The sequence below is a fragment of the Triturus cristatus genome, chromosome 5_1, assembly GCF_964204655.1.
Source record: "Triturus cristatus chromosome 5_1, aTriCri1.1, whole genome shotgun sequence".
In the NCBI taxonomy this organism is placed as follows: domain Eukaryota; kingdom Metazoa; phylum Chordata; class Amphibia; order Caudata; family Salamandridae; genus Triturus; species Triturus cristatus.
The window spans coordinates 146,855,839-146,877,561 of NC_140587.1; the positions used below are offsets into that span (position 1 = coordinate 146,855,839).

The following is a 21,723-nucleotide window of genomic DNA, read 5'->3' on the forward strand; positions in this document are numbered from 1 at the left end:
TCGCTCGCTGCGCTCGCTCGCAACAGTGAAGTATACCAATCATCTTACGCCCTACCACTTTAAAATGTCACCAGCCGCCCCTGGTTCAAGGTGACCTTAAGAGGGCGCTGAAGCCTCCACTGCGCGCCGCATCCCCACCGTCCCCCGCTACCCTGCCACCGTCCCAATAATTTATGAATGCCCCCCCCCCACCTACGCCCAGTAACACCCTGTGCTACGAATGCAGCTCGACTCTTTCCAAACCAGTTGGATGATAGATGTACCACCACGCATTAAATAAGAACACCCCATTGTTATCAATAACTGGAAGAAAAATGTGCATCGTTTATTCCACCATCACTCAGTTGAGGAGCAAGGGGGAAATACAATGATTTATGCTTCCAGGTTTAAGCACAAAGCGTGCAAAGCAGCCTTAAAACAAGGAATCATAAAAGTGTTGCACCTCGAGCTTCAGGTCACCACGAATAGTGTCGGACGTGGTCTAGTGATCACACAGCAGACTGGAGCTCCAGAAGAGTCCAGCATCCCGACGTGAACCCATTCTCCCAGCATGGCACAGTGGGGCCTCCTGCCTGTGCCCCACTTGCAGAATCTCACAAAATTGTGAGCGCTGCAGAGCCGGGAAAATGTGATGATGAAAGAAGCCATCCAGTGAATGATGTCACAACAGATCAAAACCCAGGCAGACCTCCTCAAACAAACATTCTAGAATGACTGTTGTTGGTAGTTGTATGACAGAGGCAAGCACGGGTAATCCACGCGTACCTCTACAACGCTGCCCTAACAATGAATAACACATTCCTTTACCACGCATGCCTTTATCATGCATGCCTTTACCATGCAATTTCTTTGTCAAGGCATGCTTGATAATGGAATGTGTGGTAAAGATCACACCCCTGCTCCCCTGAGCCCTAAAAACGACCCGAGCCCTAAACACCCCCCCCCCTCTCCCCCCTCCCCCCAAGTCCCCCCGAGCCCTAAACACTACCCCGAACCCCTTGAGCCCTAAACCCTACCCGAGCCCCAAAAACTACCCTGACTCCCCCAAGCCCTAAAAACTACCTTCAATCCTTAAACTACCCCAAAACCCAGCCACAGCCCCACTTACCAGACCGCGTCCTCTCCCGATCCTCTTCTTCCTGTGCCCGCTCATTCCAGCATCTAGACCACGCACAGCCTTAACCACACATATGCGTGGCTAAGGCAAGCGTGGTTCCATTTGCAGGGAAACGGCACACATGACTCAGCCCGTGTTATAAAGGTAGTTTCTCGTTGTTGGTGATTGGTGTGATTCAGGACTGAGAGAAGACCTCTGTATTTCTTTCCATGGCAATTGCCCGTTTCAGCACTTTATAAATATCTGCAATGTATGGCGGCTGCTGATGGGGCTTGTTTTTTCTGCAGTTTGTAGAGCTCTTTACAGCGGATGGCTGCAGCATACTTGACCGTCTCTAATCATTTGCACTTGTGTTTCTTCTTGGTTCTCCAGACTGTGTTTCTGCAGGACAACAGCATCAACCAGGTCCAGCTGCAGCAGCTCTCCCAGTTGTCCAGGCTGCAGTACTTGTACATTCAGAATAACAGCATCTCCGCCCTGGAGCCGGGGGCCTTCCAGAGCCAGCAGCACCTGGTGGAGCTGGCCCTCAACGGCAACTGCATCCCGCTCCTCAACAACAGCATGTTCAAGGGCCTGGAGAACCTCCGGGTGCTCTACCTGGCGAGCAACCACATCACGCGGCTCCTGGACTACACGTTTTATGACCTGCAGGTAACCCCTACAAGACCATCTCTCAGATCTGTTCTCTCCTCTATGCCTGGTCTTCTCCTTCAAATCTGCAGGTTCTTCTCTGCTGGTGCTCCTCACCATCTCAGTCTCATCTCCTAGCTCCATCTCGTCAGTTCTTCTTCAGACTACGATAGAATAGACAGATGAAGAAGAATTGAAGAGATTGAGAACTGATGAGATGGAGCTAGGAGATCAATCTCCTCAATTCTTCTTTCTTTGTCGGGTTTCCTCTCCATCTCACTCTGATCTCCTACCTCCATCTCATCAGTTCTCAATCGCATCAATTCTTCTTCATCTCGCTGTTCCCCTCCCCAGCTGAGCGCAATCTCCTGCCGCCATCTCATCTGTTCTTAATCTTATCAATTCTCCATCTCCTTTAAATTCCCGCTGCCATTGTTCATTAATACTTTCAGATTTTATTATTAAAGTGTGACAAAGTTTTCTAAAAATACAGTCTTTGTGTTTTTAGGTTTTCCCATTAGAAGCCGGTAGGAGTAAGTGGTGGGTGTATATTTTTAGGACTTCATTTGGGAATGGGGTTTATAGATTTTCTGGTTTTGGGGTGTAATCCTGGATCTTTCTAAACCTCAAAAAGATATTTGATGGAAATATTTTTTTCTCCACACACCCCAACACCCTCCTGTGTCCATCAATGCGCCCCCCTTGATCACTGTGGCCCTTTGACACATTTTCCATCTCGTTATTCCAGTGTGTGAGACTGTGCTCCTGCTCACGTCCGCTTACCCTCAATTTCCGTGGCTTGGTCTCCCCTTCCTCATCAGACCTGCAGTGAGGGCTCTGTATCCGTGTGAGCTGCGGAGCTTCATTTGGTGTTTTCTATTCAGACCGCTCTTCCCTCTAGCCCATGTTAATTGGTTCTCCTTCTAGTACCCACATACTACTCTGTCCATCGGCTCTCCTCCCTTTTCATCAAATGTCCTGCTTCCATCGGTTCACTTTCATGGAACTAATGCTTCCATTGCATGCATTGATTCCGCACCTTATGCATGAATCCTCCCGGTTCACCAACTCTCCTCCACGAATGTTCAGCACCTTCCTCCAGTCTCATGCACATCCATCGGCTCTCTCCCAGCACCTTGGAGCCTGACCCATCCTGACCACATCCTCCCAGTAGACCTCAGCCCAGCCTCGCCGACAGGTGAACACTGACCTCCCGCTCTCTCTCTCTGCTTTCAGAGGCTGCAGGAGCTGCACCTACAGGAGAACAACATCGAGAGCATGGAGGAGCACGCCTTGGCAGGGCTATCTTCCCTCGCTCTGCTGGACCTCAGCAAGAACAACCTGCAGACCATCAGCCGGGCAGGCCTGCGGCCTCTGATCAGCCTCCAGGTTCTAAGACTGACAGGTAACGTGCAGGAAGCAGCCTTCTCCTGGTGCAGCGGGGGGGCCTCATCTAGTTATTAGAGCAGGGACCACTGCAGCGACCCCCGCCTGACCGGTCTCGAGGGCGTATAATGTTGTGCCACATTCTCTGAACATTGTTTCATCGCCATTGTGGAGATTTCCAGTCACTGTTTTTCTGTCTCAGCTTTGACCTACTGTTTAGCTTCTGAATTGGCACCCACCTCTGAATTCTCTTTCTCTATCTCTTTCTCTCTCTTCTCGCTTGGGATTCTCTTTGTGTGTTGTTCTGTTGTCACCTCTGACCACCTCCTCCAAATTTGGTTTGCTTTTGTCTCTCTCCCTCTTATGTAAATTTTCCTCTCTGTACCCTTTTTTAAATAGCCATGTTCTGCTTTACTTTCTCTCTTTATCTTCACTCGCTCAGTTTTCTTTTATCCTGGTCTTATCACACTTCCTCTTGAGTGTATTTTCGCTTTTGGGTTTGGATTCTTCTGGGTTTGATTTCTCATCTGCCCTCACTCTCTTGGATTTGATCTTTCTCTTTTCACTGGGTTTGATTTCTTTTCTGAGTTGCTTCTATTGCTTCTCCTGGGTTTATAACTCCTTTCTCTCACCTTCTGTTACTGTTTCTCAGTTTCTTTCTTCACTCTCTCTCTTTCTGAAATCGTTCTGCCTCCCTCTTTTCTGGGTGCGATCTCTGTCTTACTTTTCTTCTGGTTTTGATCTCCGTCCCTTTTCTCTGGGTTTCTCTTTTCCCTCTCCTGCTATGTTTATCTAGATTTGATTACAGTTTCTCTTATCTGTTCTTGTCTGGTCTGATTGTTCAAGATCTATTTGATCATTAGTTATTTTTATGGGTGCAGGGTGCCTCTATATTTCTACACCCAAACAAATACCTTAAGACTTCTATTGGTGGGTTAATCAGGGACAGTGTTAAACCTCAAGTTCATGAGGCAATGTGTGCCATGTAAAGGTGCAAATCAGAAAACCAAAATACAGTCTAATAATTAAGGGTAGACTCAATAAGTGACTTCTAGGGTGTAATTAGCAAATTTGTAAAGATTTATTATGAAATTTATAAAGGTACAAAACAGAAATTGTATAATGTAGATGCATAACATCTTTGCCATGAAGGCTCTCAGTAATAGGATAATGCAGAATAGCAGGCAACATCAAAAATATTAGCAGCCCTAAATGAGCAGCAAAATCGGCAAGAAATCAGACCGCATTCCCCAATAGCATCAGAAAGTCATCTGGCTCGCCCCCAAATTTGAGGGCTGATATTGGAAATCCTCTCATAGAACATAATAGAAGCAGTAAATTCTTCATGATTCGAACAAACATTCTCAACAAATCAGAACATTGAATTAAAGTGTGTCATACAGCCTTACCACCAAAGCAGTATCCCAGTGCGTGAATATCGAGTTAGCTCCCTCTATGCCAATGCCATTCAGAGATGTCAGAACAAACTAGTTACAAAACAGTGAACCGTTGTGAGTGCAATGCTGCGAACAGGGAGAAGAAACCTTGAGAAGTGTAACATTACTGAGCCCATGCTAGAGTCTTCTTTGAGAACGTCAGTCGGAAATAAACATGGCTTGGTTGACTATGTGCAGCAGAGATCATAATAAACCGTGAATGAGCAGGATAAGATATCCATTTTAAACATGATGAGTTTACTTTAATCAATCAATCAGATATTTGTAAAGTGCGCTACTCACCCGTGAGGGTCTCAAGGCGCTGAGGGAGGGGGGGGGGGGGGGGGGAAGCAGGTACAGGTCGAACAGCCAGGTCTTGAGACATCTTCTGAAGGTCAGGAGGTCCTCGGTCTGACGCAGGTGGATGGGGAGGGTATTCCATGTTTTGGAGGCTAGGTGGGAGAATGATCTTCCGCTGGTGGTGGTTCGGAGGATGCGTGGGACGGTGGCGAGGTCAGCGCAGCGAAGCTGGCGGTTTGGGGTGTAGAAGGCGAGTCGTTTTAAGGTATGCTGGTCCGGTGTTGTGGAGCGCTTTGTGAGCGCGGGTGAGGAGCTTGAAAGTGATCCTCTTGTTGACCGGGAGCCAGTGCAGGTTTCTCAGGTGGGTGGTGATGTGGCTGTGGCGAAGGAGTCCAAGGATCAGGCGTGCGGAGGCATTTTGTATGCGTTGGAGTCTCTTCTGGAGTATGGCCGTGGTTCCTGCATAGAGGGCGTTGCCGTAGTCCAGCCTTCTGCTGACAAGTGCTTGGGTGACCATTCTTCTGGTTTCGGTGGGGATCCATCTGTAGATCTTGCGGAGCATGCGGAGGGTATTGAAGCAGGAGGAGGAGACGGCATTCACTTGCTGGGTCATGGAGAGCGTTGAGTCCAGGATGACTCCCAGGTTGTGTGCGTGGTTGGTGGGTGTTGGGGCGGTACCCAGCGTGGCCGGCCACCAGGAGTCATCCCATGCAGAGGGGGTGGAGCCCAGGATGAGGACCTCCGTCTTGTCCGAGTTCAGTTTCAGCCGGCTCGTCTTCATCCACTCTGCGATGGCAGGTGATTGTGGAGGCTTCGGATCTGAAGGGGGGGGGGGGGGGGAGGCGGACTCTTTGTGTTCTGCCAGTGAGGAAGGAGGTGATCCAGTCCAGGGCTTTGTCTCGGATCCCTGCGTCATGCAAGCGTGTGCACAGGATTTTGTGGCAGACGGTGTCGAAGGTGTCCGAGGTCCACGAGGATGAGGGCCGCAGTTTTGCCGTTGTCCAGTATGGTTCTGATGTCGTCAGTGGCAGCGATGGGGGCGGTTTCAGTGCTGTGATTGCTGTGGAAGCCGGATTGGGAGGAGTCCAGGACGTTGTTCTCCTCCTGGAAGTGGGTCAGTTGTCTGTTGGCGGTCTTCTCAATGACTTTCGCCGGGAACGGGAGCAGGGAGATGGGTCGGAAGTTCTTGAGGTCCTTTGGGTCCGCCTTGGGTTTTTTGGGAAGGGCATTAATCTCGGCATGTTTCCAGCTTAGGAAGGTGGCGGTCTCGAAGGAGCTGTTGATGATCTTCCTGAGTTGGGGTGCGATGATGGAGCTTGCTTTGTGGAAGATGTGGTGGGGCAGGGGTCGGTGGGTGAGCCGGAGTGGATGGTGTTAATGATTTTGATGGTGTCTTCATCGTTGATGCTGTGCCAGGAGAGTAAAGTGTTGATGTGCTTGGTGGGTGCAGATTCGGGGGGATGGCGTCTGTCGTCGGTGTCTGGGTGTCGAAGCTGTTGTGGATGTCTGCGATCTTGCGGTGGAAGAAGGTAGCCAGGGAGTCGCAGAGTTCTTGTGATGGCGGTATATCATTGGAGCAGGAGCTGGGGGTGGCGAGTTCTTTCATGATGTTGAAGAGCTCTTTGCTATTGTGTGCGTTGTTGTCGATGCGTTCTTTGAAGGAGGTTCTTTTGGTGGATCGGATGAGTTGGTGGTGTTTTTCGTCTGGCATTTATGAGGGCTGCATGGTTGTGTGGTGTCTGGTCATTGCGCCAATGTTTCTCGAGTCTTCTGCAGGTGTGCTTGGAGTTTTGGAGGTCGGTGTTGAACCAGATGGCTCTCGTGTCGGCGCGCCTGTTGGAGGGTTTCCTTATCGGGGCGAGGGTGTTGGCGCAGTCGTTGATCCATTGTCTGAAATTGTTGGCTGCTGTGTCGGTATCGGTGGGCTCATATAAGTGCACACTTGAATTTGAGTGTAGATTACTACGCTGCAGATTGTTAGTAATGCACAATTAATGTTGAATGCACAAAAACCTCAACATCTGTATCTAGGATATTCTCTCTTCTGGGATTGATCTTTGTTTGGTTTCCACTTTCCCTCACCTTCTTCTCTGTGTCTCTTAAGGATGATCTAGCTGTCATCCACTTTACACTTCAGTTTGATCAATATCATTGATTCTCTTGCTTGCTTGTCATCTTTCTTGTTTGCTCCCTTTCCTTCTCTTGCTTCACAGCGTGCACACTTTGGTCCCTCTCCTCTCCTTTAATTCCCTCTCATTTTTTCCTCTCATGTACTCTCATGCGCTCTCTTCTTTCTTCTCTTTTCTATCTCATATTTCCTCCTAGCCCTCTTGTTTTTCTCTCACTCTTTCACTTCTACCCCCATTCCGATTTCTCTATTCTCTCATTGTCTTTCTCTTGTTTTCTCTTTCTTACTTTCTTTGTCTAATTCTCCTTATCTCTTTCCACTGACCTTCCTGAAATTCACCTCTGTCCCTCTATTTGCCTTTTCTATCATCTCCGATTCTTCTCTGCGGAACATACAGATTTTCTCTTAATTTATGAATTAGTTGTCTGTGTTTGAGATTCTTCTCATTCTCGCTGCCACTTCAAGGTTTTGTTCTTTATAGCTCTTGTTCACTTCTCCTTTTAATTTTCTTTCTCGTTTTCGCTCTTCTTCTTTCTTTCTTGTTTGTTTCTATCTTCGGGGTTTGCTTTGGGGCATGTTGTCTAGGCCTCTGTTTACTCATGTTTCTTTACTTTTAAAAAAAAAATTACTTTTCTCCCTCATTTCTTCCTCTTTCTACCTCCTTTTTTAAATAATCTGTCACCCTTCAGGGTTTCTTGCCCTCTCTAAGGAATTTGATTCCTCCACCACCTACTTATATTGTTCAAGACCGATATGAGCAATAAGAATATCTTAATTGTTGGTAATTGTTTCTAATCTGTCCAATCCTCTCCTAAACGTAGATTCTGAAACTGTACTTCAAATGGTTGGTTCTCAAAAGTTTGTAGCCTACTCAGCAGGCCGTTTGAGCTTTAACCATAAACATTCTTATTTTCAAATTTTCAACAGATTTTTTTTCTTCGAATGTTATTTTTGCTTTGATTCATTTTAAGGAAATATACACGTATCAGCTTTTTGGTGTTTTACCAAAGAATTCTTAACTCTGCATCCTAATTCTTTCTCAGATTCCTCTAACATTGTTTTTTCTTCACAGATAATCCCTGGCGGTGCGACTGTGCTCTGCATTGGCTCCGAGCCTGGATAAAGGAGGAGGGCCAGCGACTCCTTAGCTCCTTGGACCGGAAGCTCATCTGCTCCGAGCCGCCCCGCCTCTCCCATCAGAGCCTCGTGGACGTCTCCGGCAACAGCCTTATCTGCATCCCACCGGTGGTGCAGGTAGAGCCTCTCGCGATGACGGCGCGCCTAGGGGAGGACCTGCGCGTGTCATGCCACGCCTCTGGATACCCACAACCGCTGGTCACTTGGAGGAAAGTGGCTCATTCCAGAGTAGTCCCGCCCAAGGTTAGCATGAGGCCTTATGGTGGAAGCGCCTTCGAGCTGAGCGAGCGGAGCGTGGGGGAGCAGTATGACTCGGACACAGGAAGTGGGATGCTGTTCCTCAACAATATCACCATGTCCCATGCGGGCAAGTATGAATGCGAGGCCTCTAACCCCGGTGGCACAGCCAGGGTTCTCTTTCACCTCATGGTCAATCTGTCCAACCAGCAGTCCCGCTCCTACCCGCCTCTCGACATCAACCAAGAGCCCTTGTACGACATGGAGAGCATGGAGTTCAGTTCCTTAAGTATGGCTACGCAGACCACCATCGCCATCGGGATCTCGCTTCTGGCCCTGACGGCTCTCCTCCTCATCGCTATGATCTACAGCAAGCACCACAAGAGGAAAAAGACCGAGAAGGAGGAGAACATCCTCTACGTCAATGACTACTCCGATGGGCCCACTACGTTCGCCCAACTGGAAGAGTACAGGGACGAACGCGGCCACGAGATGTTTGTGATTGATAGGAACAAACCGCTTTTTGCCACCTACAAAGACTGCCAAGTGCAGGGGATCTACCCGGCACTTCCCCAGCTGATCGACCAGCTGCAGGACCAGGGCACACAGACATTAGCAGCAGCGGGGCAGGGAACTCGTGAGGACAATGATCTCTTCGTAAACCAGGGACTTCTCTTCCAGCACCAGTTGGCTTATGAGATCCATTGCTGAGGAAACGTGGCAGGGGCATTAAACCAAGACTGGAATCATGGGAAGGAAGATGGGAGAAGGATGGAAAGAGCTTTAAAGTTCAACCCACTCCGACAGTGGATCTAATGCTTGCAAGATTTGTAAACTTGTTTTGAAATGTGGAGGCCATCTAACTGCTTGCACATACAAACTGGCATGCAGTTCAGATGAAGTGGCCACTAAGACATGTTGACTGAAATACATACCCCTGCACAATCGTGGGTTGTAACTGGAGTTTGGGTGGGTTGGGTCGAGAGGATATCTGTTAATGGTGAACATTCTCCATTGCTTTTGCTCACTCTTGCCCACGTTAACTTCCTGTCTCACTGGTATATTTCTAGGGATCTTTTTGACAACCAGTGCACCTACTGCCCAATGCTGGTAAACGAACTCTGATGGGAAAAGTGGATCAAAAATGGCTACCAAGCATGAATGGAAAAGCGAGTCCTATTGTATTATGGCCCACACGTTGAGAAGGTGCTGATGGGCAGGCTGCGGTGTTTGGAGCAACCAGGAGAGGTGACCTAGGAAAAGCAGCATGGAGAAAGGAGAAACTGAGTGGGCAAGTCAAGCAGTGTGTATGTAACAATTAAATGTATAAGACAGGGTGAAAGAGATGGACAATAAAAAAGTTGGATACTTAGGGAAGATGTCAGTGTGGCAGGGTAACATGCAGGGTAGAATTGGGTGCCTTCTTTATCGATGGGTATGTTTTCTTGGCATGGTGCCAACATGCAGAGTCCAGTATCTCAGCTGTGAAATCTCAGAAACCTGTGTTGATACTCCAGAATTACTACATGACAGGAGTAAAAAAGTAGGGACAGTGATCAAGACCTGTTCAGTGTGGCGTGAGAGGGTCTGATCTTGTAGAGGCAGAGGGCTGCAAATGGAGTGAGGTCTGGGCATGGAGGGAAGGAGCCGCCCTGGAGAGAAGAGACGGGGAACAGAGGAAGACGAGGTGCCCTTGGAAGGGAACGAGAGGAGGGCACTGGTAACATCTGCCCAAGAAGGGGGGGGTAGGGCTGGTAAAGGGGTGGGTAGGTGCTTGCACGCAGGAAGTGAGGCAAGAAGGAAGACCAGACCTAGTGCAGAAGTGGCATCAAGTAACTTGGTGTGGGGGCAAGTTAGGGAGGAAGAGGAGAGAGAGAGAGAGAGAGAGAGAGAGAGAGAGAGAGAGAGAGAGTAGAAGTGTGAATGAGCAGCAAGAAAGCAGTATGGAGGAGCTTGTAGCTCCTTTCAAGATCCCCCAGAATGAGTGTAGCACAAAACCTACTTCCGGTGGACGTCTGCTGCAATGCAGGCCACGGCTTCGAAGTCTTGGGTACACAGTGGGAGAGCAGAAGGGGTTTAAAGCAAACCAGGGAGGTTTCCGGAGAAGCGTCATATATTTATTAACCAGAAATTGTGACTGTTCAATGCAAAAACTCTTTTATGTTCGTTGATCCCCTAAAACTCCGCAGTAAAACTGCAAAGTAAACCCCAAAACCTGTGAAATACACAGGCCATCAAAGACCTCCTCCAATAAAAAGAAAGCTCTCTGCCTGAAGCAGTGTACGCTGGGTTTGCAACATCCGATTGAAAGGTGGGCCTGTCTGTTGCATGATGCAGGCATTGTAATCGTAAAATGTGTTTTGTTTGATTTACTGTTTTCCTGCCAACTAAAAATCATCTGAGGATGTAACATTACATTAATAATACAATGTTCTGGGGGTGAGCCACGCCAATCCTGCCTATGAGCTGAGGGGATGGACCCGGACTCCCCCTGGTTAGCATGGGATTTGTTCATCCGAGAGTCCTAGTCCTATGTGTACCAACAGGGAGGGGCTAAACACATGCTCTTACTTGACTGCCTCTGAGGCCGGGTGTCCAGCATAACTCCAGGAGGACCAGATGTGTAGAACAACCAGACTGTAACTCGCTTCTATTTGGATTCGTTGTAAGTTTGTTTACATCTTAAAACTCTGGCCTAGGCCCAGTCCTCCTGGACCCAAGTTGGAAACCCCTGCTCTGCACCCACATGAGGTGAACATATTTGTGTTCCTGTAACGTAAATGATTGGATTAGAGCTGTCATCGCTCAAGGAAATAATGTTTTGTGTTTATAGTAAATAGATATTGTAAAAAGCACTATGCAAATGAACGTGATTAGTATAATCAAAGGGATGTACCTGCCGAGAACTGTGATACCCCTCCCCCATCCTTTCACTGAACTGTTCCATGACCACCTAGAGCGTAGACCCCGCTCCCCCTCTCTGCAACTGGTTGAAACCACCTTTGACCCTTCAATGACGTCTGACTGTCTATGCACTTGTTTGTTGTTTGTGACCAGTGCACTTGTCCCTTTTCTAGAGAACATATGGAGATATAAGACCGCATTACCGCACAGCGTTAGGTTTTCTAGTCTTAGTACACCTAAGACGATGCATTTGATCACATGGTTGTCTAAAATGCCTCACCGAATGAGGATTACTTCAGAACAAAACTGACTTGCCTGGTTACTCTGATTTCAAATCCTGCAGCCTATATTGCAGCGGTAACGAGAACGCATTGAGTCTGTGTTAAAGTCAAAGGTTTGGGTTAAGAATCGAACTTGTTTGTGTTTACCTAAAACCTGATCCAAAATGGCTGCCACAGGAAATTGTTTCCGTTCACCCTTTTCAACGCCAATGGTTTCTACTCAATTGTACTCTACTGGAGAGCTGTTCTCAAGTGTCCTGTGTTTTGCTGCCTCTAATAGAATTAAAAGGGCCCCTGACACAGATTAGTGACCAAGAGGCGGCGATTGGCAGAGAAGCTGAGTGAGGTCTGAAGTTTGTGTGTATTAACTTGCGTCTTTCTCCTTAAGTCACAAATGTACTTGCACAGGGCCGACCCTTTTGTGAATTTAACCAGTATGTCTGCTCTCACAGAAAATCTGTTTCTTTGTTTTTTAATAAACAGATTTCTTTGTTAATATAATCTTTTGTCAGTGTTTATTTTCTGAGGATTTCACAGGTCGTGAATGCACGTGGTACATGGGTACCAGCAGGAAAAGCAGAGTAATTTGTCATTGTTGAGAAGGTGTTGTTGAGTGGCCAAGTGCTTGACTGTGGTGGCCGTCCTCCAGAGTTCTATTCCTGAAATCATTAACTACATCAAACCATGTAATCCTGGACAAATCCTTTTCATTCCCTGATGATTTCACCAGGCTTGTCTTTCCCTGAACTCTACAGGCAAGACACACATACATGCTTCTAAGAGAATCCAGATCTTTCGGCTCAGTCCCAGGAAGGTTCCTGTTGATTATGTCCTATGTTTGTCTACTACCATTGGTAACAAACTGCTCAGATGGTCAATGCGCAACCGCTGCACCTGGCACCCTCCTCAGTTGTAGAATCTGTGGTAAAACTAGAACCCTTTCGTTTTATGAACTATGAATCAGATTTAAAGCCCTTGGACAGCGGGGAGCTGCTATCATCCCATATACCTTTCGATCTGGAAAAAAAGGGCAGATTACGTATATAGACACTGAAATGGGGTGTCTTTTTCATTAGAAAATACAGACTTTCAAACCGATATTGGCAACAGTTGTACACATCTGCTCACGCCCAGTGTGCTCACAAGACGTACTGTCCTGCCCCTGTGCTCAGAGTTCACAAAATGGAACAACCGACCCACAGGCAACCAGCAGGTTATGAATCCAGAGTCAGGTTTAGACCATTGTGGGTCACCATATTCTAAAAAAAAAAAGAAATCTATATGGAGTTAAAAAAAATGTGATTGGTAAACAAAGATCAACGCTACAGCCGTACAATGTTTGGGTACAATATCACCGTATGTGGGTCTCATTTCAACAACAACAATCTGCACCAGCGCTTCTGACAACAGGAGTCGTCACACCAACCCACATGCCGGCAGGAATGAGTACAATACGTATGAAGGAGGTAGACCTATAAGAAGCAAACTTTGGACAAGATACCCTACTTAAAGCTCTATATCCAATTATGGAGTACTCCACACTGGAGTAGGGGTGGGGTCAGGGAGTGGAAGGATACGGGGAGTGGAAAGAGGGAGAGGCAGGTAGGTGGGACGAACTGCAAGATGGAAGAATGGAGTCCAGGCTTAAGGTGAGGGTGGGTGGGGCCATTCAGCATCCCCATCTGTTGCACTCCATATAGTGGATGGGGTGGTAGTAATGGGGATATGAATGGCACAACTAAATCCGAAGGGGATAGGGGGAATAAGGCATGGTCAGATTGGGACCACAATTCAGCCTGGGCGCTCCCAAAAAGTAGCCCACATTCCTGGATCACGCCCATTCACGAAACCGCATTTGGCTAGTTTCAGCTGGCTCATTTTTAGAGAAATGTTTGATAAATTATGTATTTTAAAGCTCATAGAGCCAGAAACATTGGTGAAAACTAGAAGCACTACATTTTGGCGGGGCGGGCGAAGTGAAATAAAGTGGCCCAAAGGCCACAACTCCTGATATGGCTATGTTTGCCACCTGGCCATTTTTTTTAACCAGCATTGCCAGTATTTTAATGCCCTTGCCAGTACGAAAATGAAGAAAAACACTTAAAGCTGGTATTTTCACCCCTGATCGATATGTACTTTAAAGTTTGAACAATAAACGTAAGGTGAAAGCAGTTTAAAATGTGGTGTAAAGCTTCTTTAATGATCTGTGACTGGTAGTTAAAACTAAACAAAGAAAGAAAAGCCATGTTAAAAAGGAATACAGACTTTTTTTATTATTGAATAAACAATCCTCTAATTATTAAGTTCCAGCCTTTGCAGACTCTTAAAAAATGAGCAAACAGAGTTATGTTTTTTTATTGTAGTTTTACATTGCACCCTTTGGCCGAGTTTATGCTATCATATGAGCACCAGTTACAGTACAGAAGGTCAAATTTATTTTAATTTTAGGCCTTGCTCAATTATGTAATTTGCCCAGAATCAAATGATGTTGAGGTGAGGCTCGGATTCAAACCGATTTCAATAGTTTCACATTCAGCAACTCTGACCCTAACATTACATTATCTAAATTTTCCGCTCTGGGAAAGGTGCTTCACAGCGAGGTTTATGCAAACATATACCTCCTCCTCCAGCCACGCTCCCACCCCACCACCACCATGGCCTGAAAGACACTGTAGCCACGATGCCAATGACAGGCCCTCAGCAAGACCATTCACTTACCCCAGCCCAGCCAACTGTAGCCTCAGGGTGATGGCCTGGCAGGGGCAGGGTGAAGAAAAGCACAAAGCTGCTGCTCCAGGGGAGCCGAGGTGATCATGGCCCACAGCAGGGGAGTGGGACATTGCTTGTGGGCGTTTGCACCGGCCCCACAGGAGGCCAAGATAAAGTCTGCAGCATTCAGAACAATATTGGCCTAGCAACTCTGCTGAGGGCAACCCCCTCAGAGCCTCCTTGCTCATGATGCTGCCCCCTCCTTCCTTACAGTGGTATGAGGGGGAAGACAATAAGGCTCTGTGGGCCGGTTGACAAAAACCGGCCCACTGGTGACGCTTAGCCACTGGCCCATTGGCCAATGCCCGACTGCCCGCCTTCCCAATCCGATGCTGGAAAAAGGTATGGGCTCAGACACATCATCTTTGTGTATCTGTATCCAGGAGGAAGATAGGGCAGTAACTTCTACAAAGGAAGGGGTCTTTAACAGGCTTCAGCAGGACCGTGAACACCGCTTTGTTGGACATGTCGATATCAGAGCCTGTGGCCGTCACTGCCTAGAAGGCAGTGTGAAGGTGTTCCACTGCAGCAGTCTTCAACAATTGGTAGAATTCTCCTGGGAACACGGCCTCTCCAGGGGCTCTATTATAGGGGAGGCCTTAGTGATTTCTCTGTCTAAGAGGGCTCTGCCTTCGTCATTAAGAGTAGGGAGGGCAGTCGTGGAGAGGGAGGCGTCGATTTGGTCATCATAGTCCCCAAGGTCAGACTTGCACAACATGGCATAGTAGGCCCGAAACATGTCCGCAATGCCTTGTAGATCCTGGACCAAGCGGCTGAGTTGTCCCTGATAGCAGGGATATCTGTTGCCGCTTCTCTCTGTCAGAGCTGTGCTGCCAAAGTCTACCTGCTTTCTCCCATTGTTCGTAATGACTGGCTTTAACTTTATAAAGAGCGTATTCTGCCTGAGACGTGTAAAGAATTGAGTTCCACTTTGACCTTCTCCAGGGCACGTCTGGTGGCTGCAGATGGGGCCACCATGTAAGCTCAGGTGCCGCACTTGACTTCTTGTTCTAGTAGAAACTGCCACTGCATATGCTGTTTGTTAGCTAATGCAGAATCCCTCATCAGTTGCCTGCATAAGGTGGCCTTGGCTGCAGCCCAGAGAGTTTGTGCGAACGCCACAGAACCCATGTTGTCCGCCAGGTATGTGATCATGCGGGATTGAAGTAGATTCTTTTCCTGTGGCAGTTTGTAGCATGATGTGTTGAACTGCCAAGGTTTGCGGGTAGGAACTCGTAAGTTCAGGTCTAGTCTGACTGGGGCATGGTCCGAAAGGGAGCCCTCCAGGATAGAATGATCTTGGGTCAGTGGGTAGATTGGATGAGACACAAGGAAGTAGTTGAGCGGAGAAAGTAGTCTTTGTCTGGTGGTTGGAGAAACAGCGAAACCTCAATGAGCCGTGGTCATTCAAGGACCCTCAACAGGGCCTGGTCTGCATTGTTCTGTTTCAGTGGGGCCTGTGTGATCCAATACAGCATCTGGGGCAACATTTCCAGTCCCCACAAAGCACCACATTGGATTTATTAAACTTGTTCAGGGGTCTATGGAGGTAGGAAAAGATTTTGGGTCAGTCGGGCATATCCGGATTCCACTTTAAGAAGAATAGAGCCTAAACTTCGTAGGGCATAGCGCCTGTCGTCGTCTCTCCACATATGAAAAACAGAACAGGGGAGGGTCTTATGGTTAAGGATAGCAACTCCACTCCTAGAGGGTGGTGAGGAAGTGTGGGGTCCAGAATGAGCAGGGTCGTGGGCCGAAGCACAGCTATAGACCTCCATTCCCACCAAATTGCATCTAAGTTTTTCTGCCACTTTGAGGCAGAGGTGAGTTTCTTGAAGGAGGACAATGTCAGCTTTTCGGGAAGTAAGATAGCATAGTATCTTTTACGTAGTTGGTCATCTCATTCACGTTGAGAGAAATAATAGTAAGGAGGTGAGACATCATGGCAATGAAGGGGACGAGAAGAGAGTGCCACCCTGAGATATCAAAGCGGACGGAGTACGGTCAAATGGACACCGTCTTGTTGGGAGACGGTGGTGTAAAGAGCTGAAAAGAGGTTTAATGCAGGAGGCCAGGGAAGCACGGGAGCCTGGAGCCCAGTGGGAGGAGGGAATTCGGTCAGGGATGGGAGGGTTACTAAAGAAGAGGGGGGTGATATGAGGCCAGAAGAAGGGAGTCGAGGTGTGCGTGAAGGTCTAAATGGGGGGGGGGATGGAAGCAGCCAATAGAAGACGAGTCCTTGGATGCCATGGCCAGAGTCTGGGTTGAAGGACTAGAGGGTGGGGAAGAAGGGGAGTAGTGATGGGTACGGGGCTAGAGCCAGGGTGAAACGGGAGGTGGGGGGGGCACTAATAGCGAAGATCATGGGGGATTATGAGGACACCATAGCTTGGATAGTGAGGGGGTGACAAAACCTGAGAGACCAGCACAGGATAAGCGTTGCAGCCGACAAGCAATTCAGCTATAACCATGGATCATGAGGGGAAGGAGACAGAAGGATGTCTGAGCAGGCACAGGGGGTAGGAAATGAAAGAGGGGAAGGAGTGTAGCGAGGGTGAGAAAAGGAGAGTAAAAGATAAGATAGGATAATGTAAGACAAGATAGCGGGGTAGCGGGAGAAAAGAAACAAGAACTAAGAAATGAGGAACAGGTAGTCTGGTGCACACCTGCGCAATCACTGCTTTGATTTCTGGTTCTTTTTAGTCAAAGTCTGCATTTAGGGACAATATACTCATCTGGCCCTGAGGCTGAGGATGTAGGTGAGCAGAGTCTCTTGCGCAGTTCATGGAGGACAGGTCGGAATCTCGCTGTGAGGTGTGGGAGGTTTGGGAGGTGACCTGGATTTGTCTCATTCATCAGAGTGGGCCCGTTCCTCTACCGTCTTTAACATCCTCTCCCTCGCTTGTAGCTACCATTGGGGTCAATCGTGTTGACGCAGGCTCAGAGAAGAGTAATTTCCTGCTGCATTGTGGCCATCAGACGACTTAGCTGGTGGGAAAGACGTATCCATGGTGGAGTCACTCCGGAAGTCCAGATAACTGGCTAGTCTGTGGGGTTGTAAAAGTCCTTGGAGCATCTAGCCATGGTGATCCACATTATTGCTGCCTCCAGGAGTCCATACTTGATGTTCCATTTCTTGCGTTGAGGATGGAGGGCTAGGAAAACCTGATACTTGTCACTGATTGCGGCTGAGAAATCTGCCACAATATGAAGCCTTCCAGCTTCGATGCCATATGGACCATGTTTGTGTGCTTCTAAATGGATCTGTCTGGTATGGGCATGGCACAGAAAATATGTGATAGTAGAACAAGGCTCGGTTCCTCCAGCTGCTGGAGGGCCTGAATCCTGTGCGCTTGTTCGATTTCGAGAGGCGGTGTGAAGGCAAGTTCTGTCACTCTGGGAATAAACTCCAGCAAGAAAGCATGAGTGTCGGATCCTTCCATCTTCTCTGGACTACTATAAAGTCTGACATTATCACAGTGGAAGTGGTCTTCAAGGTCAATCAGTTTCTGCTGGATAAGTAAATATCTGGTTGGGAGGCCTCCAGAACTGCACCTTTCTCCTCATTCGTTGAGATATATTGATCAAGAGTAGCCACTATCGAGTGAAACAGCCATGTATCGTTTTTAATGCTCCACACATAGTGATATCTGTGATCTTCATGTCCATTGATGTGAGGTAGGTACCCATGGAAGTTACTTCTTGTAAGATGGAGTCCAAGGGTGACTCAAATGACGAGGACAACGCCAGACAATGGCAGGCAAGTGTGAGACAGTATTCAAGTATAAAGGCCATGCAGGCAGGTCCCGTGGTATACTGAAGTCAAGAAAGCTGGAGTCCCACCCAAGGTGGATGAGACTGCCCAACTTTGGGTCCGCCAGATGTCCCTCTCCCTGGGACGAGAGTCCCAGTGTGTACCTCCAGTGGGAGAAGGTCCTTCAGAGGTGGAAAGGATTCCGGTAATGCCTAGCAGATGAAAGGTTAACACAGGGCCTCAAGTTTGTGATCTTCTGTAGGCACGCTTACGATGCCCATCAGGAGGGTGGGCCAGCAGGGTGTCCGCAAGTATTCAGGTGCGGCCCTGGGGAATAAAGAGATGAGTGGAGGAGACCGCCAGCCTCCTAAAGCTGAGGTGGCGGTCCTGACAGGGAACGTAAAACGGTTAGCCCAGGCTAGGAGTAGCTGCTAGGTACCGTGCATCACAGGTCGGCAAGTTCAAAGGCAAAGTAGGAGCTGTTTTGCAGCTGGGTGCCCCCAATCTGTGCAGGACAGTGAAGTCCATGTAGGGAAGGAGGAGTGGGCACTAGTCCAGGCAAGTATAGAGGGCGATGTGTCTTTAGTGCTGCAAAGTCAATGCCCCTGCCCATGGGAATGGAACAACAGATCTGGGCCAGCAGGAGACCATCATCGGAGACCAACATCTGTCTGGTTCAGCAGCTGTGCAGGTGGGTTGCTTGAGGAAATTGTGCGAGGCAGTGAAGGAGATGGGGGCCCTGCCTGTAGGCGTGAAGCGTAGGCCATAGTCCCCGTGGCAACAGTCTCCGAGGTAGGGAAGTGCAGAGGAGTAGGCCTCTCATGCTGGAAGGGGGAAGTGCCAGGTGGGCCTTGTGGCTCAGCCGTGTCCGATCGGCCCGAGTAGAATGGAGAGGCGGGTCCGGCCCAGCGAGGCGCCAGTGGTCATTGGCCGAGCAGCTGGCCACGCAGAGAGGCCACTGTGGGAAGCCGCTGGGTTCAGAGGAGAAAGGCCTCGTCCGGGGCGTAAAGCGATTGAGGCCCCCAGTGGCGAGGCAGCGTCGAGACTCCCTGGGTAGGCAAGGACAGGAAGGTGGCCCTTCCAGACCAGGTCAGTGCATGGGGCAGGGGGCATGGCCGGACTGACCAGCCGGAAAGCAGGCAGTCCCCCGGGAGGCTGGAGCCCAGGAGGCCGGCGCCCCAGGAGGCCGGATTTGACCCTTGGAGGCCGGCTTTGACCTCCAAGAGACGCCCTTGGGAGAGCTGCTCTGGTTCTGGTGCGCACTAGCGCGGCTTCACATGGGGGCTGAATGTATCCTTTTTTCCACTGCTGTTTTAAGCTCCCAGTCCGGCTCTGGCGGTGAGGCAGGTGTGGTCCCCACCTTGCTGAGAGGGCCAAGACAACAGGGAAGGTGACAGAGCCTGCGGTGTGTTCCTGCAGCAGAGGTGCTCAGGGGAAAGCTGTCATCGTAGGCAGTGGCGAGACTCTGCCGCCCTCCATACAGCTTAACTTCAAGAGGGGGCAGCAAGAGATGGGGCACAAGGTCTCATCCACCTTAGCTTATTGGTACTGAACAAGTGTAAGTGAACAGCCAGGCGCTTGAGTGGCACACTTCTTCCACTTAAACATATGTCAAGAGAAATGTCTAAGCCCATTTGTTCTGAAGCCCCTCGGCTGACATGAGGAGTTCCTGCTCAGCAAGGATTTCACTTTGGAGTTTTTGATATAGCGCTGGTTCGGCCCCGAAGAGTAACAAAGCACTTTAGGACAAAGGGTAACAGGATAAGTACTTACTGGGACACCCAAGCAATGACATAATAAATATATTAGGGGCACATTATCAAGAACGGCGTTAAAATTATCACCGCTTTAGCGGCAGAAAACTGCCGCTAAAGCGGCGATAATGGGCTTGATAATATGCCCTGGAGAATTCCCATAGAAGCCCATGTTCTGGTGTGAACATGGGCTTCTATTTGAATTCTCTGCGGCATATTATCAAGCCCATTATCGCCGCTTTAGCGGCAGTTTTCTGCTGCTAAAGCGGTGATCATTTTAACGCCGTTCTTGATAATATGCCCCTTAGTGAGGAAGATGAGAGCTGAATACAGATGTCGTCGCCATCCGTATATCCAGGGAACATTTAAAAGGTGCCCTCATTCGTAGTAGGCAGTAATTAAGCTTGTGGAACTACAATAGTGAGGTGTGTAAGAGATACATATTTGTAATAAGCAGCAGTTGTGGGAAAGAGGACTGGGGAGGCTGAAGGGGACTTCTACCTGTCCCCAGAACCACTTTGCAAGTCTTTCGGACTTGCCAGTCAGATCTGCTCTGACAACACACGAACCATCTCAGAAACAACAATCCCGCCCTGAAAGACTCGCTCTGCCACCTGCAGGCGGAGATCCCCCAGCAAAGCGACTCATTCCTCACTTCAATGCCTCCGATCCCACCTCCATGCATCGGCCGCACTTCACAGCGCGCAACAAAGAATCTGGGCTCGGCAAGGCTGCTTTTAATTCCTATTTTTCCACGCGTATCCAATAAAGTGTAAAGTGTCAAGAAAGAAAAAAAATACATGAAATGAAATTAGAACTTGGCCCACCAGCGCTGGCACAGAAGCGAACTACATTTCAGGCGGAGGTGCACAAGGGCAAGTGCAAAATGCAGCCAATTGCTGCAGCTGGCTGTAGTGGACGGAAGCAAAATGTGAAAGGCACTGAAAGAGACCAATGGATGAAGTGGAATGTCCCAAAAAACCTTCGATATGTAAATGTGTTTTTATTATGATTTTTTGGGGGGAAACGTGAGGCTGGCTGAAGAGATAAAACTGTGTCTATGCCAGACCCAAAATAATGTGAGTACATACTAGCGCTCCCCTTCCTAACTCTTCAACCCGTTAGTGAAGATGTTCTTCATCCACCTGGAAGCACTAACATGTATTCCCATTCTGACCAGTCCCTGAAAGAATCCTGGAAATCATTTTCCTAAAATTATGTCATCTAAGCTATATGGGATAATTAACCCCCTGCCATACATTAAAACTGAAATGCAAGCCACTCAGGAGTTCCATGACCATGCAGAGGAACAAATCGGAGTTACTTTATAAGGCTTTGGGACTTCATGGTCACCCTTCACCTTTCCTACACACCACTTAAAACCTTGGCGCATAGCTCTTTCAGATGAAAGAGAGCATGTTTGCAAATATGAAGAATAAAAATAGAATCTCAATTGCAAAATTAAGCACATCAAAAAAGCTGTTAGATATTTGTTACAAAAACACATTAGAGTCCATTTAATACAAGTCATTAATTAAAAACAAAAGCGGCAGTAGCTCAGAATGTGTAGAAACACACATAAACATTCTAACTTTTCTATAATATCCTGAGTAGTGCAACAAATAAACATGTTGCAATGAATATCTCTTTTCTGTGTGTTGCTGTTAACTAGAAAAACAGAAGAGAACACAAAGAGAGCGAGGAAAAACGAGGTAACTTGTCCCCTTCCCCAAATAACTTTAGAAAAACAAAATGGACAAGTTTTTGGTGATTTCGAGCAGGCGTTGTGCGCGATCACCTTATAGGAAACTTAAGGAATGCACAACTGTTGTAGAAAAACCCCTCACCCACCTACCTAGTAGGTGGCATGCTTCATCATTGGGGCCCAGC

At 48.3% G+C, this 21,723-nt stretch overlaps 1 protein-coding gene across 2 annotated transcripts in view; it reads left to right on the forward strand.

Moving 5' to 3' along the window:
• The window catches only part of LRRC24 (leucine rich repeat containing 24), a 165,563-nt gene extending 153,506 nt beyond the window's left edge, over positions 1-12,057 (forward strand). Inside the window, exons 3-5 of one of the 2 annotated variants that reach the window (XM_085604666.1) lie at positions 1,490-1,768; positions 2,984-3,152; positions 8,070-9,229. In XM_085604666.1, the coding sequence (XP_085460792.1) occupies positions 1,490-1,768; positions 2,984-3,152; positions 8,070-9,082 (1,461 nt within the window). In that variant the 3' untranslated portion in view covers positions 9,083-9,229. Of the gene's footprint in view, positions 1-1,489; positions 1,769-2,983; positions 3,153-8,069 lie in introns of both variants that reach the window. The other variant, XM_085604665.1, reaches the window with a different exon arrangement.
• The last annotated feature ends 9,666 nt before the right edge of the window (positions 12,058-21,723 follow it).